Source organism: Plecotus auritus, assembly GCF_963455305.1.
Source record: "Plecotus auritus genome assembly, chromosome: 14".
Taxonomy (NCBI): domain Eukaryota; kingdom Metazoa; phylum Chordata; class Mammalia; order Chiroptera; family Vespertilionidae; genus Plecotus; species Plecotus auritus.
Window position 1 is genome coordinate 2209263 of NC_137780.1, and position 22472 is coordinate 2231734.

Genomic DNA, 22472 nt, shown 5'->3' on the forward strand with positions numbered 1-22472 from the left:
AAAAAGGAGGCGGAGGTACAAAGAGCGAAGGAGGGAGATACATTCTCACAGCGGGCAGTGGCATGACATCGACGCGAGAAAGAAAGGGCATGAACGTGCAGAGAGATAGGGCAGGAGAAGTAAAAGCCAAAATTCAAGACCGAATTAAAACGTCTGCCTCCAGCCCTAACCGGTTTGGCTCAGTGGATAGAGCGTCGGCCTGCGGACTGAAGGGTCTCGGGTTTGGTTCCGGTCAAGGGCATGTACCTTGGTTGCGGGCACATCCCCAGTGGGAGGTGTGCAGGAGGCAGCTGATCGATGTTTCTCTCTCATCGATGTTTCTAGCTCTCTATCCCTCTCCCTTCCTCTCTGTAAAAAATCAATAAAATATATTTAAAAAAAAAAAAGTCTGCCTCCAGAAAATGGAAAAGTATCTCAAGGTGAGCAAAATATCTTCCAATTACAAATTTGCTTCCATGCCCCGAATTGCCAGATTTTAACAATGGCAGGACAGTGTTCCTCAGGTTACACCAGTGGTCGGCAAACGGCGGCTCGCGAGCCACAGGCGGCTCTTTGGCCCCTGGAGTGTGGCTCTTCCACAAAATGCCACGGCCTGGGCGAGTCTATGTTGAAGAAGTGGCGTTAGAAGAAGTTTACGTTTAAAAAATGTGGCTCTCCAAAGAAATGTCCATCGTGGTCCTGTGGATATTTGGCTCTGTGGACTAATGAGTTTGCCGACCACTGGGTTACACTATTCTTTTAATTATTTTTTTTAAATTTAGAAGTATGACATTTTCCACTAGGACAATTAAAAAATTTTTTATTGATTTTTACAGAGAGAGGAAGGGAGAGGGAGACAGAGAGAGAAATACCAATGATGAGAGAGAAACATCATCGATCGGCTGCCTCCTGCACGCCCCCTACTGGGGATCTAGCCCGCAACCCGGGCATGTGCCCTGACCAGGAATCGAACAGGTGACCTCTTGGTTTCTGGGTCAATGCTCAACCACTGAGCCACGCCAGCCAGGTTCCACTTGGACAATTTTAAGGCACACAAAAATCAGTGTACCATCAATGCATTGGGCTCCCCTGGGCCTAGCACAGTGGCCGGCAAACTCATGAGTCCACAGAGCCAAATATCAACAGGACACCGATTGAAATTTCTTTGGAGAGCCAAATTTTTTAAACTTAAACTTCTTCTAACGCCACTTCTTCAACATAGACTCACCCAGGCCGTGGTATTTTGTGGAAGAGCCACACTCAAGGGGCCAAAGAGCCGCATGTGGCTCGCGAGCCGCAGTTTGCCAACCACGGGCCTAGCACGTTCAGGTACTTTGTGCGATCTGTACCTGAATGTGCTAAGCAGGCTCTTACTGGTTTCTTCATTTTTTTTTTTTTTTTTTTGGTCTTTGTAACTGTTACCTGGACACTTGGAAGACCGATACTGAAGACTGGTTCAGTGGTTTAGCGTCAACCTATCAACCAGGAGGTCAGGGCACGTGCCCGGGTTGCAGGCTCGATCCCCAGGGTGGGGCGTGCAGGAGGCAGCCGATCCATGATTCTGTCTCATCATGGATGTTTCTCTCTCTCTCTCCCTCCCCCTTCCTCTCTGAAATCAATAAAAATATTTGAGAAAAAAAACCCACCCTGTCACAAAAGTGAAAAATAAGGGCGCAATCAAAATAAAATGTGATGGATCCTTACCCTCGAACCTCTAGCGTCTCAGCGCCTAACACTCAAAGCTAATACTTGTAGCAGGGGTCCTCAAACTTTTTAAACGGGGGGTCAGTTCACTGTCCCTCAGACCGTGGGAGGGCCGGACTATAGTTTAAAAAACAAAAACTATGAACAAATTCCTATGTGCACTGCGGGCCCGGGACGCGTCGGCTGCTAAGCAGGACAGGCAGCGGCCCCCGGCGGGCCGGATCCATGTCCTCGGCGGGCCGCGTGTGGCCCGCGGGCCGTAGTTTGAGGACCCCTGTGTGCCTTGCTTCTGTTCTTGATCTATAAATATTCCAGATTTATGCCAAACAATAAAAGCAGACAATAATAACGTAAGTAAAAATTTGTATAAAAGCAGACAATGATAATATAAGTAACAAATAAATATTAACCCGGGACATTTCAAAGGTAAAGTTCACAGAGCCATCATAACAGCCGGTGAGAAGATCCGAAATAGAAACCTGATGTCCTGTCCCTTTTCCTCCCCAAACTAAAGACGTGGTGATAGAACTTTCCAAAAGCTCGTGCGAAAGAAGCATAAACAAACCCATAACCCCGGAGCTAAAGCAAATGTGAAAAACCATTAATTTCCCGGTGTAACGTTTTTTGGGGGGGTTAATCCTCACTGGAGGATATTTTCCTATCGATTTTCAGAGAAAGTGGAAGAGAGAGGGAAAGACAGAGAGAAACACCGATGCCAGAGAAACACACCCATTAGTTGCGTTGGGCCGGGGAGGAGCCTGCAACCAAGGTAGGTGCCCTTGACCGGAATCGAACCTGGGACCCTTTGGTCGGGAAGCCAATGCTCTAGCCACTGAGCCACACCAGCTAGGGCCAAGAATTTTTTTTTTCAAATCACGATGCCACTACGCCTACTGTTCTGCTTGCTCATCGCTTTCTTGCCTTCCCTGAAATGGGGTGCGAACGAACAGAGGCTTTGCTCATTTCCAGGGTCTTCCTTGACCTCCCCCCTCCCCGACCCCCATGAATGAGGGTATCTCGGGTATTCCCAAATCTCTCCATGTGCTGTCTGATCGCCGAGTCTGGTACCCTATCCCTTCATGCACAAGCGGTTCCTCTGAGCAAGGAGGGGCCCCCTAAAGCATGAGCGATGCCCTAGCCTAGAGCCCCGCCCCCCCCCTGTGCCCTCAGATGCGGATGCATTCAGAGTCTGAGGACCCTGGTGGAGTCAGTTTTGGGTGCAAATGGGACCTGGGCTTGTGTATATAGCCCGGTTCCCAGGTGAGCAGGCCTTGGGGCTGGAAAACCAGCTGCGGGCCCTGGGGTTCACACCCTCCTCTGACTGCATGGACCACGGGCGGAGCATCCCCAGGGCTGGGCCACCTGTGGGCCCACAGGGCCGGGAACAGCAGCAGCAGTAACTGACCAGCCTATGGATCTCCAGGTTTCCTTCTCTGAGCTCCCCCAGCCATCCTCCCAATGTTCCCCCTTCAGGGGCCCCAAGGGTCCCTTCCTGGTCCATCCAGGCTGTTGCAAAGGGTTCCTGGAGAGCATGATCGAAGCGAAACCAGCCAGTGGGAACCAGATACCTGTCACAGGATCTCACTCATTTGCGGGATATAATGAACAACACACACTGATGAGCAAAAACAGATCCAGAGACAGGGAAGCATCGATCAGATGCTCAACCCTCAGAGGGAAGGCAGGGGAGGGTGGGGGGAAGGGGGAGAGAGAGATCAACCAAAGGACTTGTATGCATGCACATAAGCCTGACCAATGGGCACAGACACCAGGGGGTGAGGGCATGAGGGGGGGGGTGTGGGTGTGGGGGGTGAAGGAGAGCAATGGGGGGGGATAAGGACACATATGTAATACCTAAATCAATAAAGAAAAAAATCATTAAATTCTAAAAAAATAAAAATAATAAAAATAAAAGAGCCCTTCCTTCTTTCCCCGCATCAGGGAAACACCCCCCTTTCTTGCCGATGGTGAGCAAACATACAGGGGGGTTTCCTGGGGCTGGCGCCGGGATTCCCCCGCAGGACCGTGCGTTCTGCAGCCGCCCACCCCGCTGCTGATGGGGTGCAGCGCCCAGGGGCTGGGAGCAGCCGGGACACCCCGGCATCCCCGCCACCTGCCCAGCGCGGGAGAGGGGTGGGGTCTGCAGCCCGGGACTCCGCGGATTAAACGCGCCCCCATTGGTCGTCCCCGGCACCTCCGCGCCGTCACCGTGTTATGCAAATGAGGGGGCGTCTCATTGGCTGGGCTCCCAGCGCAGCATCGCGGGGCGGGGGCCGGGACCTCCCTGGGGTCCGCGTGTCGGAGTCGGGGTGCCCCCGGGGGACCGGCCGCCTTTTGGGGAGGCGCTCCAGCCTCGCGCCTCACGCGCTCCCGCCGCGTGCCCCCCCCTCTCGCCGGGCGCCCCGCGCGGTTCCCCGGCCAAGTTACTTTTGCCTTCCCGCCTCCCCCGAGTCCTGGGGACCAGGGGCGGCGCGGAGCCCGGGGGCGGTTCCCTGGCAGCGGAGATTCCGGTCGGAGCCAGACTTTTTGCTCCGGGGCTGCGTTTGCATCATCCCCATCCCTCACACCCCGGGGCGGAGGGGAGCCAGCCCCCCGCAGCCTGGGCTTCGGGCTCAGAGGGGACCCTCCCCCTCCAGGCCCCTTCCCCCTGCCGCCCCTCTCCCCCCACCCCCCACCCCCGGGGCCACCGCATCCCGGCTGCCCCCTCCCTCTGCCCCGCCCCCTCCCCTTTCGGTCTCCCTCCTCTCCTCCTGCCTCTGCGCTCCCCACTCCTGCAGGAAGGATGGTCGATTTGGAGAGCGAGGTGCCCCCTCTGCCTCCCCGGTACAGGTTCCGCGATTTGCTGCTTGGGGACCAAGGATGGCAGAACGACGACAGGTGAGTGACGTGGGCCGGGTCCTTCCCGAAATACAGCGGAAGCCCAGACAGGTGGGGAGCCTACGGGGAGGTGGGGGGACGCCCCCCCCCCCCCCCCCCCGCAGCCAAGGAAGCCAGGGCTGGGGGAACGGGGAAAGGGAGCGACCCTGGTCTGTCTCTCCATTTTGACTCCATGGAGACGTGGCTGCAGACGAGAGACTCCTTCCCTTCCCACTCCCCGTCCCCGCACCCGGTTTATCGCATGGATGTGGCGCTTATTCTTGTCCATGTGTGTGCGCCTCTTTGCACACGATGTGCCACCATTGCCTCATCCTCCCAGCTTCCAACCGCACGGTAACGTTTAGCCCGGGGGTATGTGTGAGGCTGGGCTCCGAGGCACAAAACATCCAAATGGCACGCAGTCTGGGTGCCAAAGGATCCCCCACCCCCCGGTTTTTGTCCCCTTAGGCGTTGGTGATCAAGTCGGAAGATGGGTTCAGGTGGACTAGAAAAGCCGAGTAGAAACTTGGAGTCCCCCCCTCGTCAGTGTTGTCTTGAGGGGGTGTCTTATGCTTTGGAGTGACAGGTGGGCAGGTTTAAACATGTAACAGGTGGTTGGGGATAAGGACAGCCTTTGCCATGGCGGGGACTCCCTTTGCACAGGCATCGGTGACCATGGTTGATCAGAGTCCTGATGGTGTGTGCCGAGAATGATGCGATCTGCTCATGGTGTAGAGCACAATCTGATCTGTTCACAATTGGTGTTTTTTTTTTTTTAACCTAAAAAAAAGTGTACAGGCCACCAAAGGAAAACCAGTCCCCCAAACTAGAATATGTATTATTAGCAAAACATTGCTCACGTGAGCGTCCGCGGCATCCCTGCTTTGCCTAAACTTCTGAAATTCCTCCGGCTAGCTCTGTCTCACTGCTTAAACACACACACACACACACACACACACACACACATTTGATGTTTCGCTGAATGTAGCCTTTCCTGGAATAGTCACGTCACGGAGCCCATGACACGTTGCCTTGTTTTGGAGCGAATATGCTCACGAGGCTCTCAATGCCGTGGGAATGTTTCCTGGAAGTTCACTTTGTTCCTGGGGCAGTCTTTTAATTACAGAAAAGATCCGTTATTGGTCTGATGGAAAAAAAAAAATCTCCCCGTTCACCCCTGGGTGGTCCCTTCCTTCTTCTCCTCATCACCTCAGCTCCCATGGTCGCTCCTGTGCCTACACATGGGAGGGCTTTCTCTTGTGCATCGACCATCAACTTCTCCCGGGGCCTCCGATTAGCAATTTAAAGGGACATGGGTGTTTTGCAGAGGAGACTAACTCAATTCCGTCTTTTTATGCAAAAACATAGATGCTGGCTAAAAATTAAAAGGATGACTACCAATTTACCAGTAGGCTTGGAAAGTAAGGGTTGTTCTGGTTGAGTGGAGAAGATAAAGGGAGGGATATGTAAACACATTTGCAATGCTAGTTGACATTGAGATCAATTTTGTGAGCCTCGTTAAACGGCTTAAGTGCAGGAGTGGTCGGAGTGATTGAATCTGTGGTGGTTACTTCAGGACCTCGGATCTTCATGTAGAATAGAAATCCCCTCTTCTGGGTAGCAAGTGTGAGATGGGCTGAATACATACAGAGGACATCTCTGGGACTTGGTGGTGGTCACACTGTTGGCTCTTTTAAAAATAATATTTTTATTGATTTCAGAGAGGAAGGGAGAAGGAGAGAGAGAGAGAGAAACATCAATGATGAGAGAGAACCATGGACTGGCTGCCTCTTGCACGCCCCCTACTGGGGATGGAGCCCACAACCTCGGTTTGTGCCCTGACTGGGAATCGACATCTTCTCCTTTCCAGAGTCACATCCTAAAAATGATGGGGGAAGAGATGACGGGAAAGGGGACCCCTTCTACCTTGCTCTTCGTTTGAAGCATTTTCAATTGAGCCTTAGTGGGGCATGGTTGACTGGCATATGCAAATGGGTGAGGCCTGTGATTGGTATGTGAGGATGTGTCATCACAGAGAGAATATTGTGGGCCTGGCCCAGTGGTTGTGAGGGTTGACCCCTGAACCAGAAGGAGGTCATGGTTGCATTCCCGGTCAGGGCACATGCCCGGGGTTGTGGGCTGGATCCCCAGCGTGGCTCATGAAGGAGGCAGCCAATCAATGATTCTCTCCCATCATTGATGTTTCTCTCTCTCCCTCTCCCTTCCTCTCTGAAATCAATAAAAATATGTTTAAAAAGAGAGAGAGAGAGAGCATTGTGGGCCCCTGAGGATACAGAGAGTGTGCACTCCACACCGTAAGTTCTTGGCGAACTAACCGTGGATGGATAGTTCACTTAAATTTATATTGTACCAACTCTGGGTAGAGAAACACACATGTAATGTACATGTGATATGTAGGTATACAGTCACGTGTTGAATAATAACTTTTTTGTCAACTGCAAACCACATATACAACAGTGGTCTCATGAGATCATGATGGAGCTGAGAAATTCCTATCATCTAGCGACGTAGCCATCAAAATGTCCTTGCTCAATGCCTGACTCCCATTTCGGCTGTGATATAGACAGACCCAGGGTGCTCCTAGTTGTATGAAAGTCCAGCCCTCACCGGTTTGGCTCAGTGGATAGAGCATCAGCCTGCGGACTGAAGGGTCCCAGGTTCGAATCTGGTCAAGGGCATGTACCTTGGTTGCGGGCACATCACCAGTGCGGGGTGTGCAGGAGGCAGCTGATGGATGTTTCTCTCTCACCGATATTTCTAACTCTCTATCCCTCTCCCTTCCTCTCTGTAAAAAATCAATAAAATATATTAAAAAAAAAAAAGAAAGTCCAGCAGCTACTCTTAGGGACAGTCCACAAGACTGGATCGCGGTTATAAATGACCAAGTTACGGATTTATGCATTTGCTGCACTGTACTTTTTATCACTGATTTAGTGTATTCTTTTTCTACTTGAAATCACAGCCTGCAGTGTTTTATCAGCAGCAGCCTCATATATCTCGTGTATACTGGGTCCCTCGATGGCAGCGATTTCTCTGGTGCTGGATTTCATCTTGTGTTTTGGACAACAACAGGCTTGTTAGCCCAGGAGCAGTATACTTCACCTGACAGCCTAGGTGTGTAGTGGCTTAGACCAGGGGTCGGCAAACTGCGGCTCGCGAGCCACATGCGGCTCTTTGGCCCCTTGAGTGTTCTAACGCCACTTCTTCAAAATAGACTCGCCCAGGCCGAAAACCGACTTAAGCGCACGGGGCCACGAAGTTTCAGTCTCGCACGTGGTATTTTGTGGAAGAGCCACACTCAAGGGGCCAAAGAGCCGCATGTGGCTCGCGAGCCGCGGTTTGCCGACCACAGGGTTAGACCATCTTGGTGTGTGTAACGGCACGCTGGGACGGTCACACAACGACAGAATCGCTTAACCAAGTGCTCCCTGGATTAAGCGGGCCAGGCTGGATACATAATGTACGTACAACAGGTCTGTCTTCTAGGTGAACTAGAGAATGCAGCCCTGGCTGGTGTGGCTCAGTGGATAGAACATTGGCCTGCGGACTGAAGGGTCCCCGGTTCAATTCCGGTCAAGGGCACATGCCTGGGTTGCGGGCTCCATCCCCAGTAGGGGGCGTGCAGGAGGCAGTTAACCAATGATTCTCATCATGGATGTTTCTACCCCTCTCTCCCTCACCCTTCCTTTCTGAAATCAATAAAAACATATTAAAACGTATGTCGAATGCATGTGTAATGTTCGTGCCGTGTATATAGCAGCGCCACGCTGACACAGTTTCCGATGCCCCCCTCTTCATTTGTGTTCTCATGCCCGTTTCTGAGCAGGACGAGGAAGGAGGGAGACACACAGCCGAGCGGGTCAATTAGCACCCGAGGGACATGCATCCTGGGGGCCATGGAAGGAACTCGAGAGCTGCTACGTGACTACAGGGCTGTGCCTTCCGGAGGGCTGTTGTATACACGCTGCACGTTGATTTCTTTGGCGTCCTGAGTAAAACACACAAATCTAATTCGAATGCTCCGTATAGCATTTCTCGAATGGCCGGCCGTGCGTGCCTGCAGCTGATACCTGAATGCATGCTCCATCTCAGGCCTTATTAAGTCAGGGCTGGGCAAGAACAGAAGGAAGCGTGTGAAACAGGGCTTGCTGAGGAGGTGTTCACACAGATAATGAAGGGCCACTTTCTCCCCACCCAGGACATCGGCAGTGTGGCTTACGGTAGGATGAAGGCCTTGCGAAATTTCCATGTTAAGACTGTTTAGCGATCTTGCAGTATTTGTAAATAGCATAATCAGTGTTTGTTTGCAATTATATTAGGGATGGACCCAAGTGGTCAATAGATTTGGAACCTCATATTTAGAAGACTTGGTCTCTGCAAAGTTACTCTGTAATTGAACTAATATGACTAGAGACGGAATGGAACGGCTTTTATGTGGAAGACATTCTGTAATATGAAGAATTGTTGTATTAAAAATCCAGGGAGTCCTGGCTGGTGTGGCTCACTTGGTTGGGCGCCATGCTATGCACCAGGAGGTTGCCAGCTCGATTCCGGTCAAGGGCACATGCCTGGGTTGCGGGCTTAATCCTTGGTAGGGGGCTTGCAGGAGGCAGCTGATCCAGGATATGCTCTCCCATTGATGTTTCTCTCTCTCTCTCTCTCAAAACGAATAAACTATTCTTTAAAAAACATCCAATGAGACTGAGTTCCAGTTGTCCACAGTGCATCATGTTTTCTGTTTTAATATTTCTAAGATTCATAAACCCATAGAGGTTTAGAATGTTCTCCTGAAGGTAGAGATTGGTAATTGTCAGGTTCTCAATGCCTCCAGACAGTTAGAACAAGCCTTTCTCATGCTTCATCATGACTTAGTCATTTTAAAGTTTGGAACACAATGCACTTGTTGTGGATAAATTATCACCACGGAGGATAAATTACTGTTAATGGACAGTTCCCAGCTGTAGTCATGCAGAAGTGGGACATTTATTTAATTAACACCATTTTAGTTTTCAAAGATCTGCTCAGTTGCTTCAACTCCATTAATTTAAAATATATCTTTCATATTTTATAGGTGGCATTTAGAATAATGCAAGCAAGTCACCTAATGCGTTGTAGTAACTGTGAAAACATAAAGGGATTTGAACAAAGAGTACGATGCAATCAATTAATGGCTTAAGAGGTATTTATAAAATGGGGGGGGGGGGATGCCCTAACTGGTTTGGCTCAGTGGATAGAGCGTCGGCCTGTGGACTGAAAGGTACCAGGTTCGATTCCGGTCAAGGGCATGTACCTTGGTTGCGGGCACATCCCCAGTGGGAGGTGTACAGGAGGCAACTGATCGATGTTTCTCTCTCATCGATGTTTCTAACTCTCTATCACTCTCTCATCCTCTCTGTAAAAAATCAATTTTATATATATATATATATATATATATATATATATATATATATATAAAAAATGGGGGGCATGCTTAGATAGCTTTTTGAGTATGTGTAATTTTAGATACTATAAAATTAAATTGGGGGCATCAAGTTGGAGGAATAGGTTTTGGATTGGTAGATGACACACTTATATAATTTACCAATTTTATGACCCTTGTTAACGTACATCTTATTTTGAAAAGTAGCTATTTAATGTAAAATACTTATTCCAAGTTTTTAAAGTTCAGGTCAGTAAAGAATGAAGTGTACTTTCTACTATTTAATTATATAATGGAACCAACCATGCATGAGCAACATCTATAAAGAAGATTTAAGCATTGAGCGTGTGAGCGAGAATCCAGACCAACTGTGTTTCTTAGCACTATCGTATGAAAGAAAATCACAAATCAGGCAACAGAAACTCGTCTACCATTTTAAAGATGAGAAAACAATGAAGTATATGTAACACACAAAACAGAAAAAGGCATTAATAGTTATTATTTTCAATAGTTCTCAAGAATTCAAATGTTAGTCTTTTATATACAAGTATCCATGACTCATTCCTTTAGACCGGTTCTCATAAATAAAGCTGAACTAGAGCTTGTCAGATGACCTAAGAGTTTGTTTTTAAGGCTGGATTCCATTTAATCACGCGCACGTGTCCACCTTCTGGATGGAGCGAAGGGTTAGGGACAGCTCTTCTGTGAATACCGCGCCTTTTACTTTTCAGAGTACCTCTAACACATAGTAAGTCTAAGTAAGGGGAGGTTGGAGTGCTGTAATTCCATTTTCTACGTAAGTATGTGACATTTATTAAAAAATATGGTTTTATTGATTTTCAGAGGGAGGCAGGGAGAGGGAGAAAAGAGGACAGTAAGATTGTTCCGCAACATTGTACAGAATTGATCATATTTACTTGGGTTTTTTTTTTTTTTTTTTTTACAAATAGAAGCATTGCAGAAAAACAGAAAAAAAATACAGCCTGTCACGCGTGGCTGGTCTTTAGGGGACAGTGGCTGCCAGCAAGTCCCCAAATCTTTGACCTTTGACCCTTCTCGTGCTTGGAATCTTACCGGGGCCAGTCTTTGGAACTGTGTGATCGAGTGCCCTCAACGCTCCGGCAGTTATGCCCACGGTTTCCAGAGAAAAACCATCCCCCACGACGTGTGCATTCCTTGAATTCCCAGCTGCGTTGCTTCCGATGTTCCCAGAATGTACATTAGGGCAAGAAATGGACGTTGTACAGAAAGCCACGAAGCAGTGAGTGTAAGACATAAAGGGCTCCCTGTGTCTGGCTCCCCAGCCCTGGACTTTGCACAGAATTTCCATGATGAATTGTTATTACCAGGGCCCACGTAGGCCATCTTGTAAATCACTGTGTGAACAGGGATAAGAGCGGATTAGCACAGTTCAGCCTCATTTAATGCCCTGTGGGGAGACTTGTAGACCGCCCACATATTGCAAATAGCCAGGTATGCACCATGGGACCAGATGTGTGGTTCAACAGTAGATAGCCTGCTGTCTCCGGTCTGTCAGCATGGAAATACCCCGCCTTCTCCTAGGAACCAGGGTGAGGGCTAAGCTGGCCAAATACCAGAAAGGAGTGATGGCAGAAGAGTAGTTTTCTTTTTTTTTTTAAAGTTTATTCTAGGCCCAGATTTGGTAGTTGAACTCATTGGACTTGAACATGCCTTTCCCACGCCTTGTTTAAGAGTCCCAAGGAGTTTCCTTTGGAAATGCCAAAGCAGGTGCCTCAGCCCATCATCCACGCTGGGACAGTGCCCTGACGGTTGGAGTGGGTTCCGCAGTTCACTCAGGGGGCTGCTCAGTGGAGCCATCCTTAGGCTTGATGTTTAGCGGGGCCCGGGGCAAGGGGCGCGTGTAGGTCTTGGCCAAGACCCGCCCCAGCTCACGCTCAGCCAGGTGGCGGTCGCAGCACTTAGATAATTGGACAAACAGAAGGAATTCTTTTCAGGGGTGGGCAAACTTTTTGACTCGAGGGCCACCATGGGTTCTTCAACTGGACCGGAGGGCCGGAACAAAAGCATGGATGGAGTGTGTGTGTGAACGAATATCAATTCAAAGTAAAGAAGCGGAGGGGAGAGCAAGAGAACCGGATAGAACAGCCGGATCCGGCCTGCGGGCCGTAGTTTGCCCAAGGCTGTCTTAGATCCTGTAATTTTGTTCTTAATGGGGAGCGGTGTAGAGTGTGTCTAATTTTGCAGTGATAAGTCCGAATAGAATGATTTTCTTGAGGAAGAATAACTATGTGAAATGTGTCAATGAACGTTATCTACCCATATGCCAAGTCTTTGAACAGAAGAAGGCATATCATTCTAAAACGTGTGTATTCCTATTACTATTCTGTTGACCAGTCTTTAGCTCAGTCCCAGGGAAAAACTACGGTTAAGTAAATGCTAGTTGTTGTGGTTTTTTTTTTTTGTTATTGTATGAGTGGTAAGTTAGAAATTTTAGGCCGTCGACTCAAGTCTTCAGAAGTCATCCTTGTGTTACTTGACTTTCTGTTATGATGCAGAAAACTCATTTTTGAAAACACACTTTAAATATATGATATACCAGTGCTCAGAGTCTCATCAGAATGTGTGCCCATGTAGACTGTGTCCTATATTTCATCAAGTGGCTTTTATTTGTTTTTCCACCCCCCCACCCCCCTCTTCTCTGGCAACCATCATTTTGGTCTCTGCATCTATGGGTCTGCTTCTGTCTTATTTTGTTCGTTGGTTTATCGGTTTTTTCGATTTCGTAGGTACGTGAAATCATGCAGTCTTTGCCTTTTCCTGTCTGATTTATTTCACTTAGCATCATCAGGTAGCTTGGAGAAAGTAGTACTTGTTAGCAGACAATTTTATTGCTCTTTTTTGTTTGTTTCATAAGCCCCGAGTCTATTTTAACAGTTTTATGGTGATTGCGCCTTGGAGAGTCAAGCTCCAAGGTAAATAATTCTTTCATTATTTACAGGAAGCAAGCCTTTTGTTCTCCTGTGAACACTATTAAACACTGTAGCTCAGATATCAAGACAACTCATGAAGAATATATAGTTTGTGATGGTAAGATAACAGTGGAACGAACTACAAATTATACCACTTAGGGCTTTCAAATCCACGCCCCCCCCCCTCGCCCCCAATTTTAATTTTAGTAGCTGTCTAAACTATTTTCCCCTGGCTCTGTGTTGTTTCTATCTGTCTTACTGAAAACGGACATTTCACAAGAGAAAAGGCGATTGGATGCTGGTCCTCCCAATAGCAGGGTAAGAAGGGGAAGCAATAGCCAATCGGTTACCAAATGTGCACATAAAGGAAGTTGTATGGACCAGAATGAGCTTGTCCAAATATTCAACTGAGGAAAATGATAAAAAAACACCGAAGGCTAGGGTTGACCCTCTTAATCCTGTAATACTCAAACGTAATACGTCTCCCTTGGTGCCGTTGTTCTTTGAAAGTGTTGATGTTCGATGAAAAAGGCAATTTGGAAATAGTAGAGTCAAAAAACAGTTGTTATGGTCATGGATCAGAAGACTCAAACTCTTTGGACTGTACCAACTTCAGTTTTCCTGGTTTTAGCGCTGCACTAGAGTTATGCCCAATATTAATTTTGGGGGAGGCTGGGTGAAGGGGGGGGGCACAGGAAGTGCCCACACATTTCTTTGCCCTTCCGGTGCATTTAAAATCATCTCCAAATAAAACATTTTTTTAAAGAGGCAAGCGGTAAACAAAATAAATGCCTCCTGGGTGAATAAAGACTTCACATTTCCTCCACTAAGCACGGCAAATTATTAGCTATAATTACGGAGTCTTATCAATATTTCAGCCTGTTTTCGGAGGTACTGCATTCGGATGCTTCTCCCTCACTCCCTCTCGTCTTCCTTCGTTTAGTCATCAATTATTTAGTGTTCCAAACACTTTGAAAGATACTGGGTAAACAAGTAGAAGAAAACATGAATATCATGTATCAAATCTTCAATCTGACTTTGAGTTCTTCAGAATGACTCACCCATTTAGGTTAAGATCATTTTCACCAGGTCTAATTAGCAACCAAAACCGTCCCTCAGTAACTTCTTTAAAAAAAAAAAGATAATTACGCAATTATGTAGGGCTGGACTATAATCAAATAAAAAACACTTTTTCTGCCCTTTCCCCCCACAAAAAGTACAGTTGGTTTCAGATGTAAGTAAGCCACTAAGTGATTAAACACATACACACACACACACACACCCCAATATGTTTAGGTATAGTCTATACTTCCATAGAAATTTAAGTGTGTCATCTCTCATAATTCTTTTTTGTTGTGTCTTATTGGCTTTATTCTTAAAACTTGAAATTAGTCATAAGTGTCATTTTTTTTTAATGAAGACTTTTAAGGTCATTCTTTAAGTTAAATGCAATGGATCAAGTCTCTATGAAGGATAAGCTATTATTTTCTACTTCCTTTATTATTTTTTAAAATATATTTTCATTGGTTTCAGAGAGGTAAGGTAAAGGAAGAGAGAGATGGAAACATCCATGATGAGAGAGAATCATGGATCGGCTGCCTCCTGCACGCCCCACATTAGGGATTGAGCCCGCAACCCCGGGCCTGTGCTTTAACCAGGAATCGAACCGTCGAACTGTGACCTCCTGGAATCACAGGTCGGCACTCAACCACTGAGCCACACTGGCTGGGTTCTTGTCTACCTCTTGCATGAGGTAAGATTTGGTCAGGTATCCTTTGTATACCTTGTGGAAAATAAACACCAATACTCAAATTTTTCACATTTTTGAGAAGACCAAGCCTGCTCTGGTGGCTCAGATATACTTCCCCCTCCTGTTCGCCGGTGTTCTTTTATTTTATGCTGCCATCGCCTACCACAGGCCCCCCCAGAGGCTCCTTTCATTTATACCCCATTGGGTATATGGTCTAGAATTTACTCTTAAAGGTTTTCCGAGAAGCATTATTTTTATCTCGCGTTTTAAAATACCTTGTAACAGAACAAAGTGCTAAGTCTCGTAATCTATTTTTGTCCCTCCTATACTTTTCTCACAGCGGGTCCCCATATTAAGTTAATGCCTGTAGGAGGCATTCATCGGCCACATTTAGCTATGGTAATGATATGCAATTTCCTTCCTATCTCTAAGGAAGTGTCCTTGAGGTAGCTATTTGCCATTTGGCTCTAAGCACGGTGTTACTGTAACAACCGTTTATTTGTTCATGCTGAAGCTACAGGTGAGCTCCCATGTTGATTTCACCAGGTGTCCCCCTTTTCCCATCCTCCCTCCCACCATAGTCCAACTTTTTTTTTTAATATATATTTTATTGATTTTTTACAGAGAGGAAGGGAGAGGGATAGAGAGTTAGAAACATCGATGAGAGAGAAACATCGATCAGCTGCCTCCTGCACACTCCCTACTGGGGATGTGCCCGCAACCAAGGTACATGCCCTTGACCGGAATCGAACCTGGGACCCTTCAGTCCGCAGGCCGACGCTCAATCCACTGAGCCAAACCGGTCAGGGCCATAGTCCAACTTTTGAGGGCTGCACATCCGGCCTGGAAAGTGCATCATAGGACCTTGCTTTGCTGCCCCGTCCCATCTGGTTTCCTGTACACCGTGGGCTTCCTCCATTCAAGAAAGGTGCGTTGGTCATGTCACTGCTCATTGAAACAACTTTCACTGTCTTCTCTGTGGTCCATCGGACGCTGTCGAAATTCTGCAACGTAACATCCAAAGGCCACCAATTCCGATACCAAATGTCCTCTGAAATCACTCAAATGGTTCTCCTCGGCGAACTCCGTCCTTTGCTCTGTTATTTTCCCTGTCTGGAAGCTCATTTCGGTTAGGACACACGAGGCCAAAGTGGTAAGGGATTATGAACCTATTAGGTCATCGGGAAAACCAGACGGGCTGAGCCCCCCGATGGCGCCAGCCCCCAGGGATGGGGAGCCAGAGATTTTAAAGGAGTCTGGGCGGACTTTTTCTGGGAGGCGAATTCTCTGGGTGGGACCGGAGGGGAAGGATAATGGTCTTGGCCAAGTGGAATGTGGTCTTGGCAAGTGGAATGTGGTCTGAGCGAGAGGGAATGTTGGTTGTAAAGTGGTCTAAAGGTCAGTTCCCAGGGGAGGGGTGGTGGTTTCAATTATTTGATCGGACCGAACAATTTCTCCACCATTTGACCCCGATGACATGTGACCTAGAGAGAGGGGTCCCACTCCTCTTGGCACCGAAGGATCTTCAGTGCCCTCCTGACCTAAATCCTCTTTTCCTTCAACGCCTGGGTGTTTCTGTTTTGCTTGGCTCAGTAAATGTTCTCTGCGATCTTAATGAGGGGGAGGGGTACACTTTTAAAACTCATTGGCATGAAGTGTTAAAATGTGATGTGCATTGTAGGAGCCAGGCCTCTGTGATCCACCTGCAGCGTAGTCAACTTTTAACGGAGACGGTTACCGTGTTTCCCCAGGGCGAACAGAATGTAGGGAGGAGGGAAGGGGACATAAGAACAAAGAACTGTGGGTGTGGGCCAGCATCATGGTGGACACCCCTGAGACGCCTGCCTCCACTAGACGGGGGGAGGCGGAGGCAACTAGAAAAGGCCTCAACCCAATGTTTTGAATGGCCCCATGGGAGACAGGAAGACCTAGGCGGCGGATGAGGTGACAGGTGACCGCATAGTGCTCGGCCAATGAGGAACCGGAGGAGGGACTGGGTCAACGGGCTGAGGTCCCTCCTCCATGGGTGCCTGCCCTCAGACACCTGCTCTCCAGAACGTATTCAGAGCCTCGTTTTCTCCACACTGCTGTCTCCGGGTCTGTTGTTTGAATTTGGACACGTGAGCATTTCCCATGGCATCACAGGCAGCGCAGTAGGAGAGGGAGGAAATCAGACATCCCACCCTCGAATCCAGCCCAGCAGACACATCCCATTGCATACGTGTCCTCAAGATAAGCAATGGCCAGTCCTCACACTGGACTGCACCCTTTGTCATGCCACACGCGGTGCGTCCCGACTTCACCTGGGACTTGGTGAACTAACTGCTGAGCACTCACTGGCTCTGCTAGACGGAAAACAGACTTCTCAGGTTCTGATGACTGGAAGGGGTTTGGCTTGGCTGCTGTCCCGTTGCAGCAACTCAGCCGGGGCGGGGAGCAATCTCTTTGATGTTTGTCTTGCGAAGAGGTGGCTCCCAGCCCACAGACGGCTTATCTGCCTCTGCAGAGGATTGATAGCATTTCCAAGGAAGAACGCACTGAGAACTGAGAACTTGGTACAGGAACCGCTGGAAGGGAAAGGGGGCGGCCCGAGAAAGGTCTTTCCTTATTTGAACAGGGAGAATGAAGGCTCTTGGTTTTTATTTTGTCTTTGTCCTTAGGGGACAGGCAACATGTGAACGCTTTCCCTCTTTGGCGAAGGACCAGAAATCGGAGGAGGCTCCTGGTGCCTGCTGGTCCCCGTCCCTCTCTCTCCAGCTCTGTGTCCCTCCCTGATCTGTTCTCACACGTTCGCAGCTACATTGTTTTGACTTTATTTTTATTTATTTTTTTCGGAATGCACAGCACGCTGCTGTAACATGAGGTCATTTTCCCGCTTCCTTTCATTAATAGTGTCTCTTGCACTCAATGTTAAGCATCGGGAGCACAGAATTCGCTCAGGCTTGCTTTATGCCAAGTTTAAATTGTGTTATCTCGATGCACAGTAAGCCCCTGACTGATGTATTTACAGGGATGGATGGAAAAAGAAGAACATGAAAAAATTAAATTAGTCAAAGAGTACAAGAGGATGTGGTTGAATATCAATCAAACATCTGAATGTAGGAAAGCTTCCTAAGATTAAAGAAAAAAAAAAAGACTAGCAAAACAGTTTAAGAAAAAGAATAAATTTGACTTAAAGTATCCCATGTGTACACACACACACACACACACACACACACACACACACACACATACTCACACACATTCACACATACGAATCAAAAGGCAGATAATACATTTGAAACATACAGCCATGGATTCATTGCTGCGTTATAAAATGTTTCAGAGGATATTTTGCAAAGAATGAAGAAAACGTTAATTAAAACAATCCAGAAAAGATGAAATCCAAATAAATATTCATCACCATCAAATGGAGACAAGCACGTTGGAATGAGATGGCCATGGTTAGCAGCGCTCTTGGTAATTGAACAGGGAAGAGGATAGAGAAAAACGGGAACTTGCGTACGTGGATGGTGGGAATGTAAATTTGTACAACTCTGCAGGATGATGTGGCAATATTTATCAAGAACCTTGAAGTGCTCAGACTCTGAACGAGTGAACCCACTTCCGGGAATCCACTCGGAAATGCTCTTAAGAAATGTGCACGGGAAGGTGCTTACTTGCCACTGTTCGTTTATACCGGCGTCACTGGAAACAACCTAAATATTCAGAACCGGAGGAGTAGTTCCTTGTGTACACAGTATGAATATTTATGAGATGCATTGCTATTCAGGCATAAAATACATCGTACTCGGGTAGTTTTTAACCACCTGGGGGATGTTCTTTTGCATATTTTCAATACTGTCTGCTTTAATATACGTACACATGTATCTTTATAATATTAAGGGACAAAAACAACGTTCTGCTTGATTGCTCTGCCCTATATCAACAGTAAGTAGATGCTACAAAAAAAAGAATGGTTGAAATGACACTTGACCTTGAGGATTTTTTACAAGGGCTCTTACAGGTGGGATTGGCTTAAGGAGAGGATTCAGCCAATGTGTTTTCCCGAAGTAAAAGCAACTCCTGTTTACCTCCTTATTTTTTTATTTAGGGATGGCCTTTGCTTATGTGTACCTCATTTGTGTTTCAAAGAAATGTGTTTGTCAAGAAATCACTGGCTTTCGGAGGAAGAATAATGCGTTGTCCTCTCTTCCTAACACCGTACAAACCTGTGTGTAGCTCAATGACCTATCCGCCCCGAAACATTCCAAAAGCTGGCAGGTTTGATTCAGTGTGGATATGGCAGTTTTTCTCTGTTACCACAAAATAAGTGAAAACAAGTTTCACTTCTAAAGGAAAACACATCTTAATTATCTCAAGTGAGAAGTAGATAGAACGCCTTCAGAATTTTTTTTTTTTAGGAAAAAAGTGTAAGAAATGAATTGTGAGCTTATTAATTCAGCATTTTTGTCTTCTGACTCTCAGTTCACAGTCTATTTGTTTTTGGTTCTGTTTTCCCTGGAAAATCATTGACCAGGTCCCCAAAGACATTTGAGATTCTGGTAAGTTACACATTATTTGGCTTGTTGTACTGGTTGTAGAAATATTAACCCTCCCATTTTTCTACAAAAGCTGTAGACAAGAAAAAAGGAAGGGAAAAAAAAAGAAAGGAAGACAAGAAAGAGAAAAAGGAGAAAAGAAAGAAAACCCCTCATACCAGTAAAGGCAAATTTAAAAATTGTAAAATTATAAATCCGATACGCTAACCTCACTTTATGGTCTCCCTTGTTCACTGTTAACTTGCGGTTGATTTTAATTGGTTTGACCCTTGGGTTCCATGGGGCGGGGGTGACTTCTGTGGCCCATTTTCTCGTGTCTGGGAGAGCTGTGCAGGTAATTTCCCCAGCAGTGGAAAGGTGGTGGGATTCCTGCAACTGAAGACATTTCTGAGGTCTCACTGTATCATGTTGTTTTCTGGTTAGAAATAAACACCATGCCGAAACCGGTTTGGCTCAGTGGATAGAGCGTCGGCCTGCGGACTCAAGGGTCTCGGGTTCGATTCCGGTCAAGGGCATGTACCTTGGTTGTGGGCACATGCCCAGTGGGAGGCGTGCAGGAGGCAGCTGATGGATGTTTCTCTCTCATCGATGTTTCTAGCTCTCTATCCCTCTCCCTTCCTCTCTGTAAAAAATCAATAAAAAATATATTTTTTAAAAAAAAGAAATAAACACCAGTCTCTCACTCTACTAGGACATCAATGCACAGGGAGAGAGTTCTTTTTGGAACATATTCGCTAGAACTGAGACATGTTGGTGACAACAGAGAGATGGAAGATCACAGAGCATTCCCTGTCAAAATGCAGCCTCTCACATTTTGGCACACAAAAATAGTTAGACATTACTTTTCTCCAGAATTCTGAAAGGTATTTAAAAAATATATATATATTTTTATTGATTTCAGAGAAGAAGGGAGAGGGAGAAAGAGAGAGAAACATCAGTGATGAGAATTATTGATCAGCTGCCTCCTGCACGCCCCCTACTGGGGATCGAGGCCAGAACCCCGGCATACGCCGTGACCGCCAATGGAACCGTGACCTCCTGGTTCACAGGTTGAAGCTCAACCACTGAGCTATGCAGGCTGGGCCCCCTCCATTTTAAACGCCCCCCCTCCTCTTCAACACCCTCACAAGCCCCATGTCTACCTGCCACACACCGCCTCTCCTATTGCCTCTATTTCCAGTCTGTATACAATTCTAAGTGTGAAATCTATGCTGTGTTTCTCAAACCAGCACGAAACCGCTTTTACTGCCCAGCACATTCCTTTTAAGGTCTGATACAAAGGATTCAACAGGAGTTAGGGAGTGAAGATAGATGGCATGATCTCAGAGGGTATGTCAGCATCTGAGTTAATCCCCATCAATCTCCAAGCAGACGGCAGGGGGAGAGGCAAGAACGGGGGACCTCTGAGCTCTCCTCTCCTCCCCCCCGAGATCAGGCTGAGCCTGCTCCCCCTCCCCATGACCCCCCAGGGACAGCGCTGTGAGAACATGCCTCGCGATCGAAAAACACTGATCGGGTACAGCTTCTGCAAAAAAAATAAAATAAATAAATAATCGGAGATCATGAATCACAACTCTAAGAGTGTGAAGAGTTTCTTGCATTTAGGGGGGAGAAATAGCCACTGGGAACAGAATCTTCCCATGCCAAGTTGAAATTTTCCATGAGGTCTACCTGCATTTACTGTCAGAAGTTCCTCTCATTCCTGGCCTGATTCTCCCCTCCCCCCACATTTATCCTGTCCCCCCAGCTTTTGGTTCAGAAAACAGAAGCTCCTACTGAGGGAAACAGAGGTCCCCAGGATAACTAAATACAAAGGGTGGCTCCGTGGTTGAGTGTCGACCTAGGAACCAGGAGGTCACGGTTCGATTCCCGGTCAGGGCACATGCCCAGGTTGCAGGCTCCATCCCCAGTGTGGGGCGTGCAGGAGGCAGCCGGTCCATGATTCTCTTTCATTATTGATGTTTCTACCTCTCTTCTCCCTCTCCCTCCCCCTTCCTCTCTGAAATCAATAAAAAACATTTCTTTTAAAAGAAAGGGGAATAGAAGCAAAAAAAACAAAAACAAAAACCAGAGGATGTTCTGTTTTCTGACGTCTGCTGGCTGATTTATTTTAGAACCAATACAAGGGATCTTGTGCTTAGTTTTAAGCCTGTGTAAGTGGGTAAAATATACCCACTTACGTGGGGGATGCTAAAACCCTAAGTGCTCCCCTGTGTGTTAACATCAGAGGTAACACAGAAAGACTCCAAGGCTGCAATTACGCTCTTGACTTGGATAATCTTTGATGATCATGGCATATCTAACAGAAGGTATTAATATGCAATATGAAATCCATGTTTTTCTGACAGATTGATCACAAAATGCGCCACTTTTGGAATAACCAGTCTTCTCTCTGTGTTTTTTTCTTGCACACGATACTTGATGCACAACACCGGAGGAAGCATTGAGACAACCCCCCCACGATGTCTGATTTTCCCAAGGGTTCAGCCAGGATCTTTGGGTTTAATTCCCACCCCCCCCGCTCTCACTCCTGCTGAGAAAGGGCACATGTTTTGAAGTCGAGTCTATTGGAGGGATGCCTTTTCCCTTTAAGCTGATGATCAGCATATGGGAGTGGGAATGAATTCGAGGCAAGCTGTTGATTTCATTGAACACGAAAAAATGTCAGGTATTGAAAAAATTTCAAAAAAGGATCCAGTGATAGGCTAAACATGCTGGAGAGTTTCAGTAGGCTGATGGAAAATCATCGTGATGTGGCGTTTACAGGAAGGGAAGTGTGGCTGAGGGGTATTTTATAACTGGGGTTGTGGTATTTTGCTTAGTCCTGAGAGTTGTCAAGTCATAGTGTTCACGGGAAAGATTTAAGACCTAGTTAGGGACACAGAAAATTCACACAATGGCAGCCAACAGTATTACTGACACAGGTATCCTAGCCCATTCTTTTATCTTTTGGGGTGTTGTCTGTAGAGCCATATAATTAATACTGACATGTGATTATAAACAGTTGACCCCTTGACCACCATGGAATTGAACTCTATGGGTCCATTTATATGCAGATTTTCCCCCCAATAAAGACGGTAAATGTGTTTTTTTTAATGATTTTTTAAAAATATTTTTATTGAGTTCAGAGAGGGAGAGAGAGATAGAAACATCCACGATGAGAAAGAATCATGGATCGGCTGCCTCCTGCACACCCCACACTATGGGATGGAGCCCGCAACCGTGCCCTGAGCAGTAACGAACCTCCTGGT

General features: G+C 47.0%; 1 protein-coding gene across 7 annotated transcripts in view; it reads left to right on the plus strand.

The window, feature by feature from the left end:
* Positions 1-4441: 4441 nt before the first annotated feature.
* The window catches only part of KCNT2 (potassium sodium-activated channel subfamily T member 2), a 139518-nt gene continuing 121487 nt past the window's right edge, over positions 4442-22472 (plus strand). For 6 of the 7 annotated variants that reach the window (XR_013959624.1, XM_080651166.1, XM_080651168.1 and 3 more), the window contains exon 1: positions 4455-4560. Coding sequence is in view for 6 of the 7 variants with exons in the window: in XM_080651166.1 (XP_080507292.1) it covers positions 4466-4560 (95 nt within the window). In the remaining variant the exon portion in view is untranslated. Of the gene's footprint in view, positions 4561-22472 lie in introns of all 7 variants that reach the window. The other variant, XM_080651171.1, reaches the window with a different exon arrangement.